This window comes from Bos indicus, chromosome 12, assembly GCF_029378745.1.
Source record: "Bos indicus isolate NIAB-ARS_2022 breed Sahiwal x Tharparkar chromosome 12, NIAB-ARS_B.indTharparkar_mat_pri_1.0, whole genome shotgun sequence".
Lineage (NCBI taxonomy): Eukaryota > Metazoa > Chordata > Mammalia > Artiodactyla > Bovidae > Bos > Bos indicus.
In genome coordinates this window covers 19,169,198-19,192,274 of record NC_091771.1, presented here as the reverse complement: position 1 = coordinate 19,192,274, position 23,077 = coordinate 19,169,198, and the positions used below count along the sequence as shown (strand labels likewise).

The 23,077-nt window shown below is 36.4% G+C and overlaps 1 protein-coding gene across 2 annotated transcripts in view; it reads left to right on the top strand.

Annotated features, from left to right (window-relative positions):
• KPNA3 (karyopherin subunit alpha 3) overlaps positions 1 to 23,077 on the top strand; it is a 97,857-nt gene that overhangs the window by 61,734 nt on the left and 13,046 nt on the right. For both annotated transcript variants that reach the window (XM_019971311.2, XM_019971312.2), the window contains exons 3-10: positions 10,276 to 10,365; positions 10,556 to 10,585; positions 10,674 to 10,726; positions 10,847 to 10,942; positions 13,851 to 13,936; positions 14,807 to 14,893; positions 15,253 to 15,422; positions 16,509 to 16,553. In XM_019971311.2, the coding sequence (XP_019826870.1) occupies positions 10,276 to 10,365; positions 10,556 to 10,585; positions 10,674 to 10,726; positions 10,847 to 10,942; positions 13,851 to 13,936; positions 14,807 to 14,893; positions 15,253 to 15,422; positions 16,509 to 16,553 (657 nt within the window). The remainder of the gene's footprint in view (positions 1 to 10,275; positions 10,366 to 10,555; positions 10,586 to 10,673; positions 10,727 to 10,846; positions 10,943 to 13,850; positions 13,937 to 14,806; positions 14,894 to 15,252; positions 15,423 to 16,508; positions 16,554 to 23,077) is intronic.

Genomic DNA, 23,077 nt, shown 5'->3' with positions numbered 1-23,077 from the left:
ATTTCCAGTAGCATATTGGGCACCTACCGACCTGGGGAGTTCATCTTTCAATGTCATATCTTTTTGCCTTTACATATTGCTTATGGGCTTCTCAAGGCAAGACTACTGAAGTGATTTGCCATTCCCTTCTCCGGTGGACCACATCCGACCGTCTTGGGTGACCTACACAGCATGGCTCATAGTTTCATTGAGTTAGACAAGGCTGTGGTCCATGTGATCAGATTAATTAGTTTTCTGTGATTGTGGTTTTCATTCTTTCTGCCCTCTGCTGGATACAGATAAGAGACTTCCTGATAGGAGAGACTGACTGAGGGGGAAACTGGGTCTTATTCAGATGTGTGAGGCTGTGCTCAGTAAATCTTTAATCCGGTTTTTTGTTGATGGGTGGGGCTGTGTTTCCTCCCTGTTTTTTGACCTGAGGCCAAACTATGGTGGAAGTAATGGAGATAATGGGTGACCTCCTTCCAAACATCCCCTGCAGTCAGTGCCCACCCTGCAGCAGGCCACCGCTGACCCACGCCTCCGCTGGAGACTCCTGGACACTCTCGGGCAAGTCTGGGGCAGTCTCTAGCTGAAAAATGGCAGAACTGAGTTTTTAAGCATTGTGCTATAATGCCTCTTAATGTAAATATTTAAGTTTTTTGATGTACTAAGTGGCCGTTCCATGTGGTTCAAACAGTTGTCAGAAAACAGAAGATCTAAGAAGTATTAAGTACATATATGAGGCAACAGATTAATAATGGATTTCTAAAGGAACTTTAAAATGGATCTAGTCTGTGTGTATGTGTTTGGAGATAAAGTAGGTATTGCAACTAGGCCAGTTTCCATATCCTCTGAGCTCCCCTCCCACTTGATTAAAGAAAAAGATACCTTTTATAGATGCTGAACTTACTATAGCACAGTCTCTAAGAGGGTAAAGATCTCTAAGTGACAAGCAAAAGGACAGTTGAAGTTGCTGGTTTTGGTGATTAATCACATCACCAGCAATCTGCCCATGGATTGATCATCTTAACTTTGGTTGTACATATTTTTTGTTAAGAGTAAAGTATAATTTCATGCCCTAGGATGCCCAAAATGAACTTTGTTAAGGTGATTTTAATTTGGCAATGAAGGTTGTTACTTAATTCTTGATAAAAGAAGCAACTTACTAAGAAGCTGTTGTTCAGTCACTAAGTTGTGTCCGACTCTTTGTGACCCCATGGACTGCAGTACCCCAGACCTCTGTATCCCTTAGTTGTTATAACTGAGAAGCTTGGGTATGCCCAGAAACTTGGGTATGCCCAGATATTAATAAATGTAAGCCAGAATTGACACAATCACAAGGAGAAGTTTGTCCATTGTTGGAGAACTTTTAAATACACCAGTTAATAAGAGATAGGTAAATAACTTAATTTGAAGTATTAGATATCTAATATACACATATGAAGCACATGCATATTTGAATATTGCTTTTGTGAATAGTATGTAGCCTTAGTTGCTGCACTGTGCTGTGAGGTACCATGGAACTCTAGTGAATCAGAGGAATACCTTTGGATATTCTAAATTTTTATGAGAAACACAGTGACACTTAACATTTCAGATACCACAGAATCATTCATTACCACAGAACTGAAATAGTTCATAATTTGACCACTAGATTGCACTGTGTTTTTTTCAATTACATATTTTGTCTAAGTGAAATAAAGATATTTTCTTTAAACTTATGTGTGCCTTGGCACACCTCCCCTCCCAAATTACTATTAACTTGTTTGGATCTAACTATTTGATAAAGAAAACTGTTGGGTATTGCTTTTGGCTTATGCTATGTACTGAAAAGGTTTTGGAAACTGTGTTATAAAGCAAATGTCAGCTAATTTCAGTGTTGTACAGACTTTGTTCTCTGATCATGAAACAATTAAATGAGAAATAAGTGAATGAGAAAGTTACCAAAATCTCATAATTGTTGGGGAAAAGTAAGCACTTCTCAATACCTTGAGCATCAAGAAATCCTAATGGAAGTTAACTAACACCAATATATGACCAATAGGAAGATGTTACATGTCAGAACCTGTGGAATTGAAGAGTTACCTTTATAGGAGAAATTTATAGCAGGTAGAGGGGAATGAACAGAATTTAAAAGACATGTTAATTCATATGTAGCATTATTTTTTAAAAATATTAGTACATTACTTCCCTGCATAGTATAGATCCCCTGGAGAAGGGAATGGCTACCCACTCCTGTATTCTTGCCTGGAGAATTCTATGGATAGAGGAGACTGGCGGGCTACAGTCCATGGGGTTGCAAAGAATTGGACACGACTGAGCAACTAACACTTTCACTTTCACATCACTTAGTTTTTACTGCATGACAATACTCTTGAGAGTCCATTGGCTAGCAAGGAGATCAAACCAGTCAATCCTAAAGGAAATCAACCCTGAATATTCATTGGAAAGATTAATGCTGAAGCTCCAGTACTTTGGCCACGTGATGTGAAGAGCCAGCTCATTGGAGAGGACACTGATGCTGGGAAAGATTGAGGGCAGGAGAAGAAGGGGGCGACAGAGGATGAGATGGTTGGATGGCATCACCAATTCAATGGACATTAGTTTGACCAAACACTGGGACATAGTGAAGGACAGGGAAGCCTGACATGCTTCTTCTATCCATGGGGTTTCAGAGTCGGACATGACTTAATGACCGAACAACAATGAACCACTCCGAAGCCTAGTGGCTTATTAACAAAATAGCCATTTTATTCCACTGACAATTCTTTGGGTTGGCAGAGTGGTTCTTCTGGTCTGGGCCAGTTCACCTGATCTCTGCTTGGGCTCCTTCACTCAGCTCTGGTCAGCTGGTGGGTTAGCTAGTGACTGGATGATCTAAGATGGTCTCATAGAAGTTTCTTACTATTGACTGAGACCTTAGTTGTCTTCCACATAGCCTCATCCTGCAACAGGCAAGCTCACAGTTGTTCACCTGGTGGCTCTAGAATTAACATAAGCAGCAAGAGAGGACATGCTTGGATGTGGAGAAGCTTTTCAAGTTCATTTACTAAACTCAAGTCCATTGCCAGAGCAAGTTACATGGTCATACCTGGAATAAATACAGGACCAGATTATCCAGAGTCATGGATATGGGAAGGGGAATGATAATCATTTTCTAAAACAACCACAATTTAAATATGAACAATTTTATGCCAGTAAATTTGAAAACTTAGGTGAAACAAACAATTTCTCGGGAAATTTAAAATAATTTACCCAGCTTACTTAAGAAGAAATTTAAAAATCTGAATAGATTTTAAAACAATTAATTAAATCAGTAACTAAAAGTGTAACCTCTCTTATCGCCCTGAATAGAAAAAGTACTCACAGAGAGAACTCCAGCAAACATTCAAGGGACTGACAATTTCAGCCTTAATGATTTCAGAGAAGGTAGAGGGAACATTTCTCAACTCATTTTATAAGGTTAACAAACCATAACACCAAGTACCAGGCAAAGACAGCATGAGAAAAGATGTATATAAGCCAGTTTCACTTATGAACATAGGTGGGAAAAAATCCCTCATAAAGTATTATTAAATTGAATCCAGTAATGAATATACATACATATTTAAATTCCAAGACAGGTTTATCCCAGGTTATAAGTTGAACATTAAAAAGTTCTGAGTTTAACATTAAAAACTCACAATTTACCACATTTATAGATGAAAGGAGAAAATTATGTGGCCATTTCAATCGATTTTTTTAAAAAGCACAGTTTAATAAAATTGAGCACCTATGTGTGTCTGAAAAAGAAAAAGAAAATTTAGCAAATTAGAATTAGAAAGGAGCTTCCTTACAGCAGACATAATATATAATGGTAAAATGCTGTCCTGGATTGGGCATCTGTGTACAGAGGAGGATTTAGTTGTGCTTATGCTTTTGTATTACTTTTGTGCCTGAAATACCTGGGAGAGTAGGAGGAATAGGGGGAGTAAGATCCCTGAAAGGCCTTCGGAAGCTTAATTATTCAGACTCTGGTAAGGTTAGAGAAAACAGAGGATGAAAATAGAACCAGGGTTAGAATAATTTTTGTTTTGTTTATCTGTCAAATCAGTCAACTTTATTGAAACTTTTTAAATGGCTTAAATTCCAAGAAGTGTTAAAAATTACCATATAATAGATGTTGTTGTGAGCTACACAGTCAAAGGCTTTCTTGTAGTCAGTGAAGCACAAGTAGATGTTTTTCTGGAATTCCCTTGCTTTCTCTATGATCCAACGAATATTGGCAATTTGATGTCAATTTTTTGGGCTCCAAAATCACTGCAGATGATGACTACAGCCATGAAATTAGAAGACACTTACTTCTTGGAAAGAAAGCTATGACAAACCTAGACACTATATTAAAAAACAGAGACATTGCTTTCCCAACAAAGGTCCATATAGTCAAAAAAGCTATGGTTTTCCCAGTAGTCAGGTACAGATGTGAGAGTTGAACCATAAAAATAACTTGAATGTCAGAGAATTGATGGTTTAGAATTGTAGTGCTGGAGAAGACCCTTGGAGTCCTTTGGACAGCAGGGAGATCATACCAGTCAGTCCTAAATATCTGATGAATATTCATTGGAAGGACTGATGCTTGAAGCTGAAGCTCCAATACTTTGGCCACATGATGCCGAGAGCCAACTCATTGGTAAAGATCCTAATGCTGGGGAAGATTGGAAGCAAAAGGAGAAGAGGGCAGCAAAGGATGAGATGGTTAGATGGCATCACTCACTCCATGGACATGAACTTAAACTCCAGAAGATAGTGGAAGACAGGGAAGCCTGGTGTGCTGCAGTCCATGGGGTCGCCGAGAGACAGACACAACTTAGTGACTGAATAACAAACAATAATGGATTTTAGGGTTAACTGTGTTGTAAGTCACAAAGTGAAAAGCGTACATTTTTAATTTGGAAAAAATTTCATACTTGCAGTTTGAAATTCAGAGTTTCAAGAATAGTACCAAAAACATACAGCACTCAGCACCCAGCTTCCTTGATTCTTGGCATTTTCCCATATTTGCCTTATTCTTACTTTCTCCCTGATAAATAAATATATATATTTATATAACCCCCCCAACCAGTTAAGTTGTGGCATGGTGCCCCCTTACACCCTTAGTACATTATTTTCATATATCTTCCAGTGTAACCACAGTTCTTTTTTCAAGTTCACATAAATTTTTATCTAATCCATAGACTGTCACTCATACTTTGCTAGCTTTTTCCAATAATATTCTTTTATAAATCCAAGATCCAGTCTAGGATTAGACATTGCAATTAGTTATATCGTCTTTTAAGTCTCCTTTGATCCAGTAGTTCTTCAGTCTGTATCTTTCGTGACAGTGTATTTGAATATGTAGACTGATTTTTTAATAGAATGGCCAATTTAGGTTTGTCTGACTTTTCTCAGATGGTTGTTATTACTACTATTATTTTGCCCAGGAGTACCACCAAGATGATACTGTTTTTTCAGTACATCGATGAGAAGGCATACTGTGTTGATTTTCATTTACTCTTTTTTCCTTTTAAACTGTATTTGAAATTAAAAAAAATTTCTTTTTCTTGGCCTGCAAGGAGATCAAACCTGTCAATCCTAAAGGAAATCAGTCCTGAATATTCACTAGAGGACTGATGCTGAATCTGAAGCTCCAATGCTTTGGCCACCTGATTCGAAGAACTGGCTTATTGGAAAAGACCCTGATGCTGGGAAAGATTGAAGGCAGGAGGAGAAGCAACTGATAGCTGATTCACTTTGCTGTATACCTGAAACTAACACAACATTGTAAATCAACTATCAGTTCAGTTCAGTCTCTCAGTCGTGTCAGACACTGCAACCCCATTGACTGCAGCACGCCTGACTTCCCTGTGCTTGCTCAAACTCATGTCCATCGAGTCAGTCATGCCATCCAACCATCTCATCCTCTGTTGTCCCCTTCTCCTCCCGCCTTCAATCTTTCCCAGCATCAGGGTCTTTTCCAGTGAGCCAGTTCTTCATATCAGGTGGCCAAAGTATTGGAGCTTAAGATTCAGTATCAGTCCTTCCAATCAGTGTTCAGGACTGATTTCCTTTAGGATGGACTGGTTGGATCTCCTTGCAGTCCAAGGGACTCTCAAGAGTCTTCCCCAACATCACAGTTCAAAAGCATCAATTCTTCGGCACTTAGCTTTCTTTATAGTTCAACTCTTACATCTGTACGTGACCACTGGAAAAACCATAGCTTTGACTAGACGGACCTTTGTTGGCAAAGTAATATCTCTGCTTTTGAATATGCTGTCTAGGTTGGTCATAGCTTTTCTTCCACGGAGCAAGCGTCTCTTGATTTCATGGCTGCAGTCACCATCTGCAGTGATTTTGGAGCCCCCCCAAAATAAAGTCTGTCACTGTTTCCATTGTTTCCCCATCTATTTGCCATGAAGTGATGGGATCGGATGCCATAATCTTAGTTTTCTGAATGTTGAGTTTTAAGCCAACTTTTTCACTCTCCTCTTTCACTTTCATCAAGAGGCTCTTTAGTTCCTCTTCATTTTCTGCCACATGGGTCATGTCATCTGCATATCTGAGGTTGTTGATATTTTCCCCGGCAGTCTTGATTCCAGCTTGTGCTCCATCCAGCCTGGCATTTTGCATGATACACTCTGCGTATGAGTTAAATAAGCATGATAACAATATACAGCCTTGACACACTCCTTTCCCGATTTGGAACCAGTCTGTTGTTCCATGTCCAGTTCTAACTGTTGGTTCTTGACCTGTGTAGGGATTTCTCAGGAGGCAGGTCAGGTGGTCTGGTATTCCCATCTCTTTCAGAATTTTCCACAGTTTGTTGTGATCTGCATAGTCAAAGACTTTGGCATAGTCAATAAAGCAGAAATAGATGTTTTTCTAGAACTCTCTCTCTGTCTTTTTCAATGATCCAGTGGATGTTGGCAATTTGACCTCTGGTTCCTCTGCCTTTTCTAAATCCAACTTGAACATCTGGAAGTTCACAGTTCACGTACTTTTGAAGCCTGGCTTGGGGAATTTTGAGCATTACTTTACTAGTGTGTGAGATGAGTGCAGTTGTGCAGTAGTTTAATCATTCTTTGGCATTGCCTTTCTTTGGGATTGGAATGAAAACTGACCTTTTCCAGTCCTGTGGCCACTGCTGAGTTTTCCAAATTTGCTGGCATATTGAGTGCAGCACTTTCACAGCATCATCTTTTAGGATTTGAAATAGCTCAAGTGGAATTCCATCACCTTCACTAGCTTTGTTCATAGTGAAGCTTCCTAAGGACCACTTGACTTCACATTCCAGGATGTCTGTCTCTAGATGAGTGATCACACCATTGTTGTTATCTGGGTCATGAAGATCTTTTTTGTATAGTTCTTCTGTGTTTTCTTGCCACCTCTTCTTCCTGTCTTCGCCTTCTGTTAAGTCCATTAGGTTTCTGTCCTTTATTGTGCCCATCTTTTCATGAAATGTTCCCTTGGTATCACTAATTTTCTTGAAGAGATACATTTGCTGTTTAAGATTTTATTTTCCCCCATATAGGCCATTACAGAATTTTGAGTAGAATTCCCTGAGTTATACATATTTTTCCTTTACTCGATTATAATCTTTGCCGTTTGATCAGGACATTTATCTGCCCAGTTTTCTCTCTGTAAATTAGTAAGTATTCTGTGGGGAGCCACTTGAGACTATAAAATATCAGTGCATTATTTTCATATTTGTGAGATGCATCAATTTGAAAATAATGTAGAATTAATTATTTGAGTACATACTAAAATGTGCTGTGATATAATTTGAAGTTGGTAATCTCTTAAGCATTAACATACATGTAAATATCTAGTTTAAACATTGTTACTTATACATAGCGCAAAAGTAAATATCATGCATATAACCCAGTAAGCCTCATCTGTCTCTAGTTTTTCTAATTGATCTGAGTTTTAGCATCAGTATTAATACATCTTCAGTACCTTTCTGTTGTAATCAAACACTTGTGTAAATATTGAAGACCAGAAGGTAAAGCCTTGAAAGTTTTAAATTGAAAAGAATCTTAGATATCATAGTCTTTTTATCTATTTTTACTTAATTCTGTAGACAAACTAAAAAAAAGAAAAATTGTCATTTACCCGGTTATATATTAGGTAAAATGGCACACTGCCATTACAAAGAGTTCAAATCCCATAAAATGTAGAAATAAGAGTTTAAAACTGAGGTAATAGCAAGTAGATGACATTTTTGCTAGTGAGTTCCCATTCCTGCACTCCCAATAAGTGGGATACATACAAATCTTAACATTTGAGCAATAAACCCTCATTAAGCTGGCTTCTTAAAAAATGTATTGCTTCAGGCAACCATTAGCAGTAAGTTGATGAAAGCTAGTATACTGGTTGAAATATATTTGCTAGACCTTTATAATAAGAGAAGGAAATCGCAACCTACTCCAGTATTCTTGCCTGGAGAATCCCAGGGACACAGGAGCCTGGTGGGCTGCCGTCTGTGGGGTCGCACCGAGTCGGACACAACTGATGCAACTTAGCAGCAGCAGCATAATAATTTAAAATTTGAATCTTTATTACAAATTAGGAAGCACAGTATTGGTGAAAACAGTTGCTGCCTAATAAATTGTGTCTGTGTAAGAGTGCTGGCCTTTAAACCAGTTAATTTTGTTACCAAATCCAGAATGTGGCCTGTCATTGATTTGTAATCAGTTCAGTTCAGTTCAGTTCAGTCGCTCAGTCATGTCCAACTCTTTGCGACCCCATGAATCGCAGCACACCAGGCCTCCCTGTCCATCACCAACTCCCGGAGTTTACTCAGACTCACATCCATCGAGTCCGTGATGCCATCCAGCCATCTAATCCTCTGTCGTCCCCTTCTCCTCCTGCCCCCAATCCCTCCCAGCATCAGAGTCTTTTCCAATGAGTCAACTCTTCGCATGAGGTGGCCAAAGTACTGGAGTTTCAGCTTCAGCATCATTCCCTCCAGAGAAATCCCAGGGCTGATCTCCTTCAGAATGGACTGGTTGGATCTCCTTGCAGTCCAAGGGACTCTCAAGAGTCTTCTCCAACACCACAGTTCAAAAGCATCAATTCTTCGGCGCTCAGCCTTCTTCACAGTCCAACTCTCACATCCATACATGACCACAGGAAAAACCATAGGCTTGACTAGATGGACCTTTGTTGGCAAAGTAATGTCTCTGCTTTTGAATATGCTATCTAGGTTGGTCATAACTTTCCTTCCAAGGAGTATAAGTGTCTTTTAATTTCATGGCTGCAGTCACCATCTGCAGTGATTTTGGAGCCCCAAAAAATAAAGTCTGACACTGTTTGCACTGTTTCCCCATCTATTTCCCATGAAGTGATGGGACCGGATGCCATGATCTTTGTTTTCTGAATGTTGAGCTTTAAGCCAACTTTTTCACTCTCCACTTGCACTTTCATCAAGAGGCTTTTGAGTTCCTCTTCATTTTCTGCCATAAGGGTGGTGTCATCTGCATATCTGAGGTTATTGATATTTCTCCCAGCAATCTTGATTCCAGCTTGTGCTTCTTCCAGTCCAGCGTTTCTCATGATGTACTCTGCATATAAGTTAAATAAGCAGGGTGACAGTATATAGCCTTGACGTACTCTTTTTCCTATTTGGAACCAGTCTGTTGTTCCATGTCCAGTTCTAACTGTTGCTTCCTGACCTGCATACAGGTTTCTCAAGAGGCAGGTCAGGTGGTCTGGTATTCCCATCTCTTTCAGAATTTTCCACAGTGTATTGTGATCCATACAGTCAAAGGCCTTGGCATAGTCAATAAAGCAGAAATAGATGTTTTTCTGGAACTCTCTTGCTTTTTTGATGATCCAGCAGATGTTGGCAATTTGATCTGTGGTTCCTCTACCTTTTCTAAAACCAGCTTGAACACGGAAGTTCACGGTTCAAGTATTGCTGAAGCCTGGCTTGGAGGATTTTGAGCATTACTTTACTAGCGTGTGAGATGAGTGCAATTGTGCGGTAGTTTGAGCATTCTTTGGCATTGCCTTTCTTTGGGATTGGAATGAAAACTGACCTTTTCCAGTCCTGTGGCCACTGCTGAGTTTTCCAAATTTGCTGGCATATTGAATGCACCACTTTCACTGCATTATCTTTCAGGATTTGAAATAGCTCAACTGGAATTCATCCATATTATCCTTATAAAGAGATTTAGTGTTTATTTCACAGTTGGCTGATAAAGTTGAAACAATTTTAATGATGTTTTCATTAGCAGCAGCCTTTAGAACTTAACTATTTTATTGGTTGTCTTTCAGAACAAAAGAGATGAACACTTACTGAAAAAAAGAAATGTTCCCCAAGAGGAAAGTTTAGAAGATTCAGATGTTGATGCTGATTTTAAAGCAGTAAGTTAACGTTGCTTATAAGGTGTTGTAAAAGTAATTTTTATAATAACTAGAGAACTTTATTCTCAATCTTAAGACTAATTTTACAATGAAAATTAGGGTATATTGACTGTTTAACTTCAGTAAATACATTAGTTAATGTAATTTTGCTATTAAACTCTGTGCTGAACTATCTTTTTTTCTTTTTAAGCAAAATGTAACACTAGAAGCTATATTGCAGGTATGTTATTATTTTAATATTCTCTTTTTGAAGTATTTTGAAATTGATTTTTTTTTTAAATTTCTGAAATTTACACTTGGTGTTGCAGAATGCCACAAGTGATAACCCAGTGGTCCAGTTGAGTGCTGTCCAGGCTGCAAGGTAAGGATGAATTTGTCCAGAGAGAGAATTATGTCACACCTGGTCTACAAGTAGTACATTGTTACTTTTGTTCATAGTTTGAAAGTTATAGCAGTTAATTTCTCATACTTCTTTTTCTAGAAAGCTTTTATCCAGTGACAGAAATCCACCAATTGATGACCTAATAAAATCTGGGATTTTACCAATTCTAGTGAAATGTCTAGAAAGGGATGATAAGTAAGTATGGATTTGACTCCCTGTTCACTTTTTTCAGCCAACTGAAAATTTGGGATTATTAAACTAATGGGTTCCATTGGGTTTTGCCTTATCACATTTTTCATTTGTCATGTATTTTAATGTAATTTTCTAAATACTGTGATAATACTCTGCAGACCTAAGTGCTTTTCTTTTTAGTTTATGAAGTATGTGTGTGTATTTTCTAGGAAAATTTTAACGTCTGTTTATTGTCTGTTCTAAATTGTCTCAAACATTTATAGTCTTCCTTTGTTAGTTGGCTTTTTCGTCAGTAATATTTTAAAACAACCCAAATAGTGTTTGAGTCATTCTTTGCTTATGAGTCTATATATAGATTAACCTCATGACTTGAGTCAACATGAATGGTTTCCAGAACCGAGTAGCTCTTTCTTTCCCTGGGAATATTCCAGCTGATCCACTGATACTCTGTGAAGTCTTTAACAGAACTCCAGCCATGATTAGTTGTCTATCATCATGGTTTTTATTTGTGGTAAATTAAAAATAAGAGGGCAGATTATAATTTCCCAAAATAGAAAGAGAAAAACACCACTTGGTGTGTTTTGAGGTACTGGCCCCATTTCTACTAGTGTTTGGAGAGATCTTGGTGTGCTAGATCTTAAACCTCATCAGTTTGAGTTAACTGGGTAGAATGTAAGTCTGAACCCCAAAATACATTGAAACAGAGGCTCATTTTTCTTTTAAGGAGCATTTAGACTAAAACTTGGGGGTATTTTGCTAAATATTGTCTATGAGATTTTCAGGTGACTAGATTAAAATAGTAGCATTATAAATGTTTCCACTGAGAGTTTTTATTATTTTAAAATAGTTCATTCTTTTTCTATTACGTGCCACAACCATCTCTCCAAAAGCCCTTAACACTTTTTAAATACTATCATATATATTTTCTATAAGATTTATTTAAGCAAAAATAAGTTTTATTTTAGTTATAAAAAAAAAATTGCCTCTACCTTTAGGGCCCCCTTTCTTTTTGGCTCGAGCTGCTTTTCTTTTTTCTTCTTTTCTTTTCCATTTATTTATTTATTTTGCATTTTTGTCTTTGTCATGGGCTCATTTGTATGGGTGTGTCTGTGAAATGTAGCTTGTATATATAACAGAAGAGTATGCTGAAATATATACAGACATGTGTAACTACCACTGAAGGTAAAAATAGAAAATTTTCAATGGTTTCAGTCTGACTTAATCGATTTGTTATGGGAAATTGTGTCATAATATAAAAGACAGAGACTGGAGCCGAATAGACCTTGGTTTAAATCTAGGGTTTGCGGCTGACCTAAACCCAAATAGCATTTGATGCTTAGGTACCTAATCTATAAAATGTAGGTGGTTGCAAGGAATGAAAATAATATATACAAAATACCACATAATACCAAGCATATAATAAATGTTTTTTATTGTTTACTTACTGCGCTCATTTTATTACTTATTTTCTCTATCTTATCTCTCTCTTTTTAAATTATATCTTAGAAGACTTCCCCTAGCTTTGTAATTGTATTTTCTACATCTTTCTGTTTTCTCATTTCAGGCCCTCATTGTCAGTATTTTGCCAAATCATCTGTCCTAGTTTAATAACTCTTTCTCCTTCCAGTCTGAAACAACATAAACTATCTCATCATCTTTGATCTTATCATTCCTTTATTTCTCCTCAACTTTGATACCCTCTTATTTCTTGCCTTTTGCCAAAGTTCATCATGTATTGATAGTTCTTGTCTGCTACTTCATTGTCTGGTCTGTTCCATCTTTTTAACCTCACTGCTTGCTATTATCACTGACATTTTTTCTTCTTAAAACCTTTTCCTTCTCTGATCTCTCTAATCTTTTGATATTAACAACCTCACTCTGTTTCTTTGATATTTATAGAGTTTCTTCTAAGTTCCTAACCTTTGGCTTTCCTTGGTTTTTGCCCATTCCCACCTCCTCCCACCTCCTCCCACCTTGGCATTCTGTTTGAAAAGAAATGATGTTTTTCAGCTATCTACCCTAACTTAACATAGATAATTTCTTCTTAACAGATTTTTCCTCCATCAGCCTTTGACCGTTTTTATCTCTTCTTCATGGACTTCAACATTGTTTTCTTTACTTCACTTTTCAGTAGCACTCTACGCTTGGTATGTCTGTAGAATGAATTCTAAGTCCTGAAGCCTGAGATTTGAGTCCCGCTCCACACACACCACATTGTGACTTGCCCTTGCAGTTCTACCCCGTGTCACAGTGTTGCGTACCTTCTTGGCTTCAGCTCTCGTGGTCTCTATGTTGTCACCTGCACGCATCATGATCATCCCAGCCATGGTGGTTTTATTTGTATTTCCAGTTGTCAGTGCCTTTCTTTCTTTATCACTCTTGGAAAACCTAGTTCAGTTTTCACTTTCTTTGTGAAGTCTTCCATCACCATTCCGGGTTATAATGATCTTATCCTTTCAGCAAAATTATGTAGCCTTGTAATATCACTGGTATGTGAAGCAGGTGATGTAGTGGAGTCAGAGCTTTAAGACCTGTCTAGAGGTTGTGGCAGTGATTCAAATGAGATGATGAGGGCTTCAGCTACCACAGTGATATTTTGGATGTCACTATAAATATAAAAAATATTTAAGAGGTAAAATTGATATGACATATTGGTTAGATATCTGTGGGAGAGAAAGGGGTCAAGGAAAATAATGACTGGCTAAATGTTGCAATACCAATGAACCTGAAGAAGTGAGTTTATATTGACTGACTTTGAGAGCAAATGAGACATTCAAGTGGAAGATATTCAACAGGCAGTTGGACGTAATGAGGCGAAATTCAAGGACAAGGTAAAGGAGATAACCATGTAATCTGTGGGTTTTAAATGGTAGTTATGTGTCTAAAGATTTTTTTTTGTTGTTTTTTACAGTCCTTCATTACAGTTTGAAGCTGCATGGGCATTAACTAATATAGCATCAGGAACCTCTGCACAGACTCAAGCTGTTGTACAGTCTAGTAAGTAAATTAATTTATTTACTTGCTGGACCTTCTGTCATTTGTATGAAATGTGCTGAACAGGAAAATCTGTAGAGACAGAGAACAGAGTAAATGGTTGCCTAGGGCTGGGGGAGAAGGTAAGAGGATTTTCTGGGTATGGGATTTCTTTTGGGGGCAGTAGAAATGTTGTCAAATTAGATTGTGGTGATGACTACACAACTCTGTATAAACTCTTAAGAACCTTTGAATTATACACTTAAACAGATAAATTATATCTCAGTAAAGCTGTTAAAAGTTTGAGTCAATTTTAATTTAAACATTCAATAATACAGGTCGTGCAGAGATACAGCTAAAAATCCTAGAGGTAGTATACAACATACTGAAATTTTAGGAAAAAGTGATCTGCCTTATACTTAGTTCTCACCTGAAATGAATATGATACCAGTCTTTTGGAATTTGAGTTAGTTCATAAATTATGTGTAGAGTAAGAAGTATAATGATAAATTATCTTGAAATATAAGGTAGGCTTGATATGGGTATAATCAGTTCTTTAATCCCATATCAACAATTGGAATCATATTGACTAAAGTATTCTAAGGTAGAAACCTTTTTTTAATGAATTGCAGGAAAAGCATCATGCTGTTGTTTTCATTTAATATAATCGCAGTTCTAGGTACTGTCAATAAGTCTGTTGCTTGAGACTAGGGGAAACAGTAAAATGTAGCATATTTAGGGTAAAGGTATTTGCTACATTTATTCATTCACTGAACTATAATTGAGCAACTCTAGTGTACCAAACTCTGTGTATATTTCATCAACTTATTTAGGCTGAAACCTGTGAACTCTTCAACATTTTGCAGTATAAATGTTAGTTTTTCTTTCTTATAGATGCCGTACCTCTTTTTCTAAGACTTCTCCATTCACCACATCAGAATGTTTGTGAACAAGCAGTATGGGCTTTGGGAAACATTATAGGTAAGTTGAAATTAGGTTTGAAAACACTCCAATTAAGTATCTTAATTAACTTTTTTCCTACATTGGCCATTACATACTATGTTTCCTCTAATTGTAATGTGGGTTGACTATCTTCTTGCTTCATAAATATTAACTTAAGATTGTACCTCTTTAGATGGATATGCAATTTGTTATCCAGGACTGGTAGGTTAAATTTGTGTTCCCCAAATCAAAATCTGGAGAATTAGCAACAGTTGATGCCCTTGACTGATGGTGAGGAAACATAGAACATCAGTGTCCCAACATGAGCCATTGCATACATTTCAGACTTTCTCATCCTGAATGTAATTTTTTTTTAAATACAATTTTCATTTCTGTAGGTGATGGTCCTCAATGTAGAGATTATGTCATATCACTGGGAGTTGTCAAACCTCTTCTGTCCTTCATCAATCCCTCCATTCCCATCACCTTCCTTCGGAACGTCACATGGGTCATTGTCAATCTCTGCAGGAATAAGGACCCCCCACCGCCTATGGAGACAGTTCAGGAGGTAAATGAAGAATTGCAAAGGCCAGATGGTATATTTTCCCTATGTTTATGCTTTAGGTTTTCATGTACAGGGAATGAAATAACGCATATACTGATTTCATTGCAGGTATGAGATATTTAAGTAATGTATCATAACTTAATTTTTGACTTCTGTGAGACTTGTGGCACCTGACCAAATACAGTCCACCTTAATTTAAGAAACCATAAATTCAAGCAGAAAACTACAAAAGAAGAAAATAAAATCTCAGTTTTATTACTACATTGAGTTGTTGATTTAACACTAAAAAATAAGGGATGGCTGCTGATAAAACTAGTGTACTTATATGCAAATGTTCTAGAGTTAAATTGCTGTGTTAAATCTGCTAATTAAAGCAGAGTAAAATCTTTGCTCTTTACATCTGATTTGTAAATGGATCTGAGTATTTTAAGTTTTATAAAATCCTATGTAACCTTTAATCACTTGACTGTATAGAGAAATGTTGACTGTGAATCTGTAATCCTTATGATTAGCATCATTCACCATCTTCTGCCTCCTCTTGCCCGTATGGAAAGGGTACTTAGTAATTCCCCCCACTCCCTCACAGATTTAAAGAAGAGATTTGAAATGTCTGCATTCAACAGACTTTATACTGGGCATACTTTTCTTGACTAAATCTGAGGTCAAAAACTTCAATTTGACTCAAGTAGTTCATTAAATAAAATCTTAGTTTTAAGCAGGTAAGTGGGACAGTGAGATCAGTTTTAAGAATGGCTTTTTAAAAATAACTATATACTCGCATCTCCACTGTTTCCAGTAGACATATGTCATAAAGAATGTTATTGAAAACAAATGTTTTTCCTTTAAGGTACATTAGTCTCTGTCAGACTTAACTTGATTACTTTAATTAAACATTTGAAATATTTTTTGGTGTTTCAGGTTGAATTTATTGTATTTTAGTTTTCCTAATAGAGATTCAAAAAACTTAATGTTGTTTTTCTTGCCCTCAAATAGTATTTACTGCTTTTTAAAAAAGTCAACAGTTACTTGTTTTTGCAAAGACGTTTTCGTCCACTCTAGAGTTACTTATCATTTGTTTTCTTTCCTCAGATTTTACCAGCTTTATGTGTCCTTATATACCATACAGATATAAATGTAAGTAAAGCAGAACCTTAGTTTTGGAATTTGGTTCTTAATGAGACTGAAAGGGTTATTTATTCTTATGTTTTTAATAAGTGTCACCATATATCCTAATAATTTGTCAAGCTTCCACAGTGTATGTGGAAGAAATGTATGTTCTGTTTTCAGAAATAGGATTAAGGTTAAACTGAGTTTATATCTTAAATCATTCAGATAACAAAAATACTAACATTGGAGAAATTATCACATATGTAGTTAATTTAGTTATTTATATCATAATAGTATTTTTAAGTATCAATATTTATAAAGTGGTAAAAGCTTTATAAAGCTCCTTCATACTTAAAAAAATTTTTTATTTGATTTTTGTAATTGGTAGTCTAGATATTATTACCCCATTTTTAAAGAATAAGAAACAGCCTCAGGGAAAGGTTAAGTGACTTATTCAAAGTTGCGGAGCTTATAAGGGTCAGTGTCGATATTTAAAACTGAGATCTTCTGATGACAGATCTTGTTTACTTCCTATGAAACCATACTAAATCCTAGGCTATAACCTTTTGAGCTACAGTATTGAAGAATATCAAGTATCGCTTTAAATGCAAAGGTATCTTTAGATTATTTGTTCATTATATGAGGTTTAGTTAAGCACTTACTGTATATATTCTGGCATAGTTTGTTTCAGGCAGTCTGAGAATTCTCCTGATTGTAGCAAGGCTGAATGTCAATTCTTCCACAAAGTAAAACAATGGATAAATTTTAGAGAATTCAGAACTGACTCTAATGTTCATCCAGCGTGAATTTGGCTTCTAATATTTCAGTTAAGATCTCTTCCCATTTTGTGTTTTTGTGTATCCTTGTTTACACATAATATTTATGTGTGTGGGTGTCAGAATTATGTGTGATTTATCGTTGAGATGAAGAAAATACATCTTTGTTAACATTTCTCAAGAAGCAATATATAGTTCCTATATACGTACTGAACCACACATTTCCCTAGTTAATTTTAGGACTTTAAGTTCTTAGGAAGGAATCTTTTTTTTTTTTTTTAGGAAGGAATCTTTTAAAGGTAACTGAAGTAACTTTTTATTTGTGAAGTGTTAGCCTGAACTGTCATAACAATTAAGTGAATCCTGTTTAGTTATATACTGTCCTGATTTCAAAATGGATATAAAAGTGACTTAGCAATAGACATAAGATAATAAATACCTTAGAAGAAAGGAGGAGGAGGTAAAATTATTTTTAAAAGTGTATTTGTTGTTACTGAATGCTAAACTTAGTCCTAAGCTTTCTGAAAGCCAAAATTAAAAGGAAAATAAGCAAGATACCTGATGTTTCCACCAAGACTTCCCCTCCAGGACATTGGGGAATTGATTGTAGGTGAATAAAAGCTTCCACCACCTATTGGTCTTGTTTATTTGAAAGCTAGAGGTATTAAAGTAATGAAGTTCTCTAGTTTTAAGTATATTTATCGAGTTTAACAAAATAGATTGTCTCACTTAGGCAGAATTGTGCAAAGAATTGTAGGCACAAAAATGAAGAAGACATAGAGACTCTGCCCTCTAAGATGTCAGCATTAGCAGCAGGTAAAAAGAGTGAACGAAATGGGCTTTTGTCAGTTGCTTGCTGTACTAAATCTATTTCTGTAATCTCCTTTGATCTTACCAGCACCCTTATGAGATAAATTTTGTTCTCTTATTTTACTAGTAAGGAACTAGTAAGGAAATTGAAACTCAGTAAAGTAAAATAACGTAAGGGTCATACGATGAATAAAAGCCATGGCTGAGAATTAAAGCCGAGTCAAGGCCTATGCTGTTTTGTACCATGATCACATAAGGATACAATATGTGTGCAAACAAACAAGAAAAGAAAACAGAGAAATCACCAAAATGAATTATCAAAGCACATGTTCTTTCTGGCAACCGGAAAGCTTCACTGAGAAAGTAACTTTTGAAATAAGCATTATAAGGAGAAGGATGGTGGTAGAAGTGTTGTTAGAGGTGAAAAAAGATAGCATTTATTAAGGGTTTTAAGTGTGCCAGGCACTGTTTTTTAGCACTTTTTCATATATTAATTTATTCCTTAGAAAAATCGTGATTGGTTACTAAAATTGTCTTCATGTTACAAATAAGGTTAAAAAAAAAAAAGGCTAACTAATTTGTGTGTAGTCGTACAACTAGGATGAGAAGGATTTTGTCAAGTTGAAAAAGTTGTTTCAGGTACCAGAGGAACTATATTAAGAATTAAAGAGAATACATGAGGATGTGGAGAATCCAGGTGGTTAATAAACCGAAACATTTGCTTAAATTACAGAGTTTCGTATCTTGTGTTAGGGAGTTTGGACTTCTCTTGTAATCAGTGCAGAGTAAGTAAGATTTTCAAATAGAGGAGTGATACGTTCGTGTCTGTTATAGTCAGACACTTTGAAAGCGATAAGGAGGATGTGGAATAGGGCAGGTTTGAACATAACCTGGCCTATTTTGCTATCATGGTAGGTTTGAGGGACTTGATGAAGATATGAACCCAAAGTGGTAATGGGTAGGAAAGATAAAGTGAGTAGAACTTCAAGAGGAAAGAATCAAAGAGGAGAAGTGAAAAAGTAAAAGAATAGCATTAAAATAAAGACTTCATTTGTGAGACTGTCATTTGTGAGACTGCTGGAGAAGCTGTGTTGGGGTGTAGGGAGAACTAGGTGGCTTATGGACATTAATATGCTTATATGACATTAGAAGAACTACGTACTGACTCTGAGAACTAAAGAAGAAATCTGGACTGATTCAGGTCAATCTGTGTTCATTTTCTTTCTAGTTATTGTTCTTCTTAAAGTCAGCGTGCAGTTGCAGTGATTCTGCAGCATTTGGTTTTCAAAAAGCATTGTCCTTTTTGAAGTTACTCATCCATGGTTTGATATGTCCAGACAATTTTGAGTGTTAACCTAACATTTGATACAGATCTACCTTGCTTTGCTGCTGGTACAAATGAAGTCAGTCAGTTGTGGCAGATTGGTTATATGCTGAGACATGATGGGTAGTGACACCTGATCATATGTCAGGGGTCCCTGAGACCACCTTCAAGTTCAGTGATTTGCTAGAAGGAATCATTGAAAAGCTTTTACACTCATGCTTATAATTTATAGCAAAAGAATACAGATTTGTTTAGGGAAAACTGTCCTTTCCCTCCTGTGTAGGAAAAAACCCCAGCTCTTCCCTGTGGGTCTGTCTCCTATGTCTCTCCTTTACTGCAATACAGAACACTTCACTTCTCATACTTCTGGTCGCCAGATGTGTTGCGGTAGGGATTTGGGGGGAGATTCCCCACAACACCAAGTGAGTATCTGCAATCCACTGGATATCCTACAATTTAATTCAGTTCCAGCACTAACCAGAGATAGTGTCAGATCTCACAGGTCAAGGACTCAGTCCCACGTGGTGGCCACCTCTTCCCCTAACCCACAGGCACACTTCAGTTGCCAGTCACAAAGTCAGACCGGTGCTTCTGACCAGCCAGCTTTAAATTGGAGGTTTAATGAATAGAACCAAGACCTCCTCCTTGGGTTCTATTAATTTGCTAGAGCAGTTCAAAGAACTTAGGTAAACAGTTATATTTACTAGTTTATTAAAGGGTGAAGCTCTGTACAGTCATCAAAAACAAGACCAGAAGCTGACTGTGGCTTAGATCATTAGCTCCTTATTGCAAAATTCAGACTTAATTTGAAGAAAGTAGGGAAAAACCACTATACCATTCAGGCATGGCCTAAATCAGACCCCTTATGATTATACAGTGGAAGTGACAAATAGATATAAGGGATTAGATCTGATAGAGTGCCTGAAGAACTGTGGACAGAGGTTCATAACATTGTACAGGAGGTGGTGATCAAAACCATTTCCAAGAAAAAGAAATGCAACAAAGCAAAATGGTCATCTGAGGAGGCCTTACAAATAGCTGAGAAAAGAAGAGAAGCAAAAGGCAAAGGAGAAGGGGCAAGATATACCCCGCTGAATGCAGAGTTCCAAAGACTAGCAAGGAGGGATAAGAAAGCTTTCTGAAGTGAACAAAGCAAAGAAATGGAGGAAAACAATAGAATGGGAAAGACTAGAGATATCTTCAAGAAAACTGGAGATACCAAGGGAACATTTCATGCAAAGATAGGAATGATAATGGACAGAAACAGCAAGGACCTAATAGAAGCAGAAGAGATTAAAAAGAGGTGGCAAGTATACATAGAACTGTACAAAAAAGGTCTTTAAAAGTAATTAAAATACCTCAGGAATGCTGAAGACTTCATTGACGCATGATTAATCTGATTACTAGCTGAAAGGAAAAGAGTATAGTCATTGACTGTTAGTGACTGTAAAAGCCAGGCATTTAACCATAGAAATCTAGAAAATGGGCAGGTGGCGGGGGGGCGGAGAATATTAGATGGAGGAGTTGTAGAATAGCAGAAGCAGTTCAGATGGGAAAAGGCAATGAAAGTTACAATTACAAATATTAAAGCAGCTGTTAGTCTACTTACGTAGGTAAGGAAAGCAAACTGCTGAGAACAAAGAAATTTGAATAGTCTGATAATCATGTGCTGTGAATTCAAATTTTTAAAGCATTTTAAAAATGAGATTTTCATTGAAGGTCCAATATATTATCAAAAAGAAAAATTAAAGGGTGACTAGAAGAGTCTGCAGTTTCAGGGGACCTGAGACCTAGCCGTAGCTTACTTTCTCCCACTAGCCTCTGAATGTTGTCATGAGATCCCACCAAAAACCTTGAATTGATTTCAGCTTAGAAAACTTAAATATTTCATTTTTCTAAGCTACTGTGTATTAGGTAAAAAAACGATTTTCTGCTAATAGAAGGGAGCTATAATGGAGGGAGCAAAGTTAGATTTCCTTTAGCAACCTCCTAAAACATCACAGGCCAAGGCAACCAGTATTTTTATGCACAGTATTCCATTTTGTGGCTAAGGTTAATTCAAATATCCTACTTGGGGTAGGCAATTAGTCCATTTCTTGAATTTTGCAAATATGAATAATGTAGCAGGGATTAATCTTACGTATTTTCATGTTGCTGGAGGTGTATTTCAGGGTAAATTCCTAGAAGCAGGATAGCTAGATGAGAGAGTGAATGCACTGTAATTTTTGTTATGCACTACCAAATACCCTGCACAAGGCGGTGCCATTTGCATTCTCAGCAGAAATACATAAAAGTGACTTTCTCCTTAGCCTTGCCCATAGAATGTACTGTCACATTTTAAATTTTTGTCAATCTGTGAGAAACGGTATTTCATTTTTAGTATGTGTTTCACTTTCTACAAGTGAGGTTGAACTTGATTTTGTTGAAGAGCCATTTTTGCATCTTTTCAAATAGCCTGTTTATCTTTTATTGCTCATTTTTAATCAAATTTTTCGCCTCTTTTTCTTAGCGTATAAGAGCTCTTTATGTTTTAAGGACGTTAGCTCTTTACTTTTGATATATATTTCAAATATTTTCCTAATTTGTCCTTTGTCTTTGATATATTTTGCCATGCAGATTTTTTCTTTTTATATAGTCAAATTTATCAGCCATTCCTTTTGTTGATTTAGATTTTTATTCCTCGGTTACAATGTTTTATCATGTTAAGGAAATGTCCGTAAAATCCCATTTTGAGTGTTGACCTCAGAAATGAGTGTTGGAATTTTTCAGTGTCTATGGAGATGATTATATGATTTTCTGTTTATATCTATTAATACGACATAGATAGATGTTCCTAAAATTGAATCATCCTTGCTTTCCTTGAATAATTCCACTTGATTATCATATATTATTTTCTTAAGGTAGTATGAGCTTCTGTTCACTAATATTTTATTCAGAATTTTTATATCACTATTTACCTGAATGATATTGGTCCACAGCTTTTTTAATGGTGTCTTCATTATTATATTTTTACCGCATTTAAAAAACATTATTCTTCATTTATTTTCTGTGCTCAGCCTAGGGTCTGTCTGATCTTTGCAGACTTGGTAGCTTTTCCTGTTGAAGCCTTTTGGGTCTGGATACTTTGTGGGATTAGTTCCTTGATAATTTTCTCTCGCTATTGAAATTGGTTTAAGTTCTCTTGTCTCTGCTGTGGTCAGTTTTTTGTAAGCTGTTGTCCTAGGAAATTATTCATTTCTTCTCAGTTTTCAACTCTGCTTGTATGTAAGTATGCAGAATAATTGTAAGATTTTTTTGAGGGGTTTAATTTACTGTTTCAGGGTTATTTTCTTCATCATTTCTTATTTTGTACATTTGTGCTCCCTCCACCACTTTCTCTAATTAAGTTAACAAGGACTTTTCAAAGTTTTGTCAAAGAATCAGGATTCCAGTGTTTTAATTAGATCTGTGGTTTTTCCTGTTCTTTACTTCATTTCTTTCTACTATTGTTTTTGTTGTTTCTTTTTGCTTTCTTTTGGTTTACTCTGTTCTTTTTCTAGCTTTTTGAAATCAATTTTCATTCTTTTTAAGTTCTGTCATATACATTTTTAAGGCTGTGAACTTGCCTTTGAACACTGCTTTACATAAATCCCGTAGCTTCT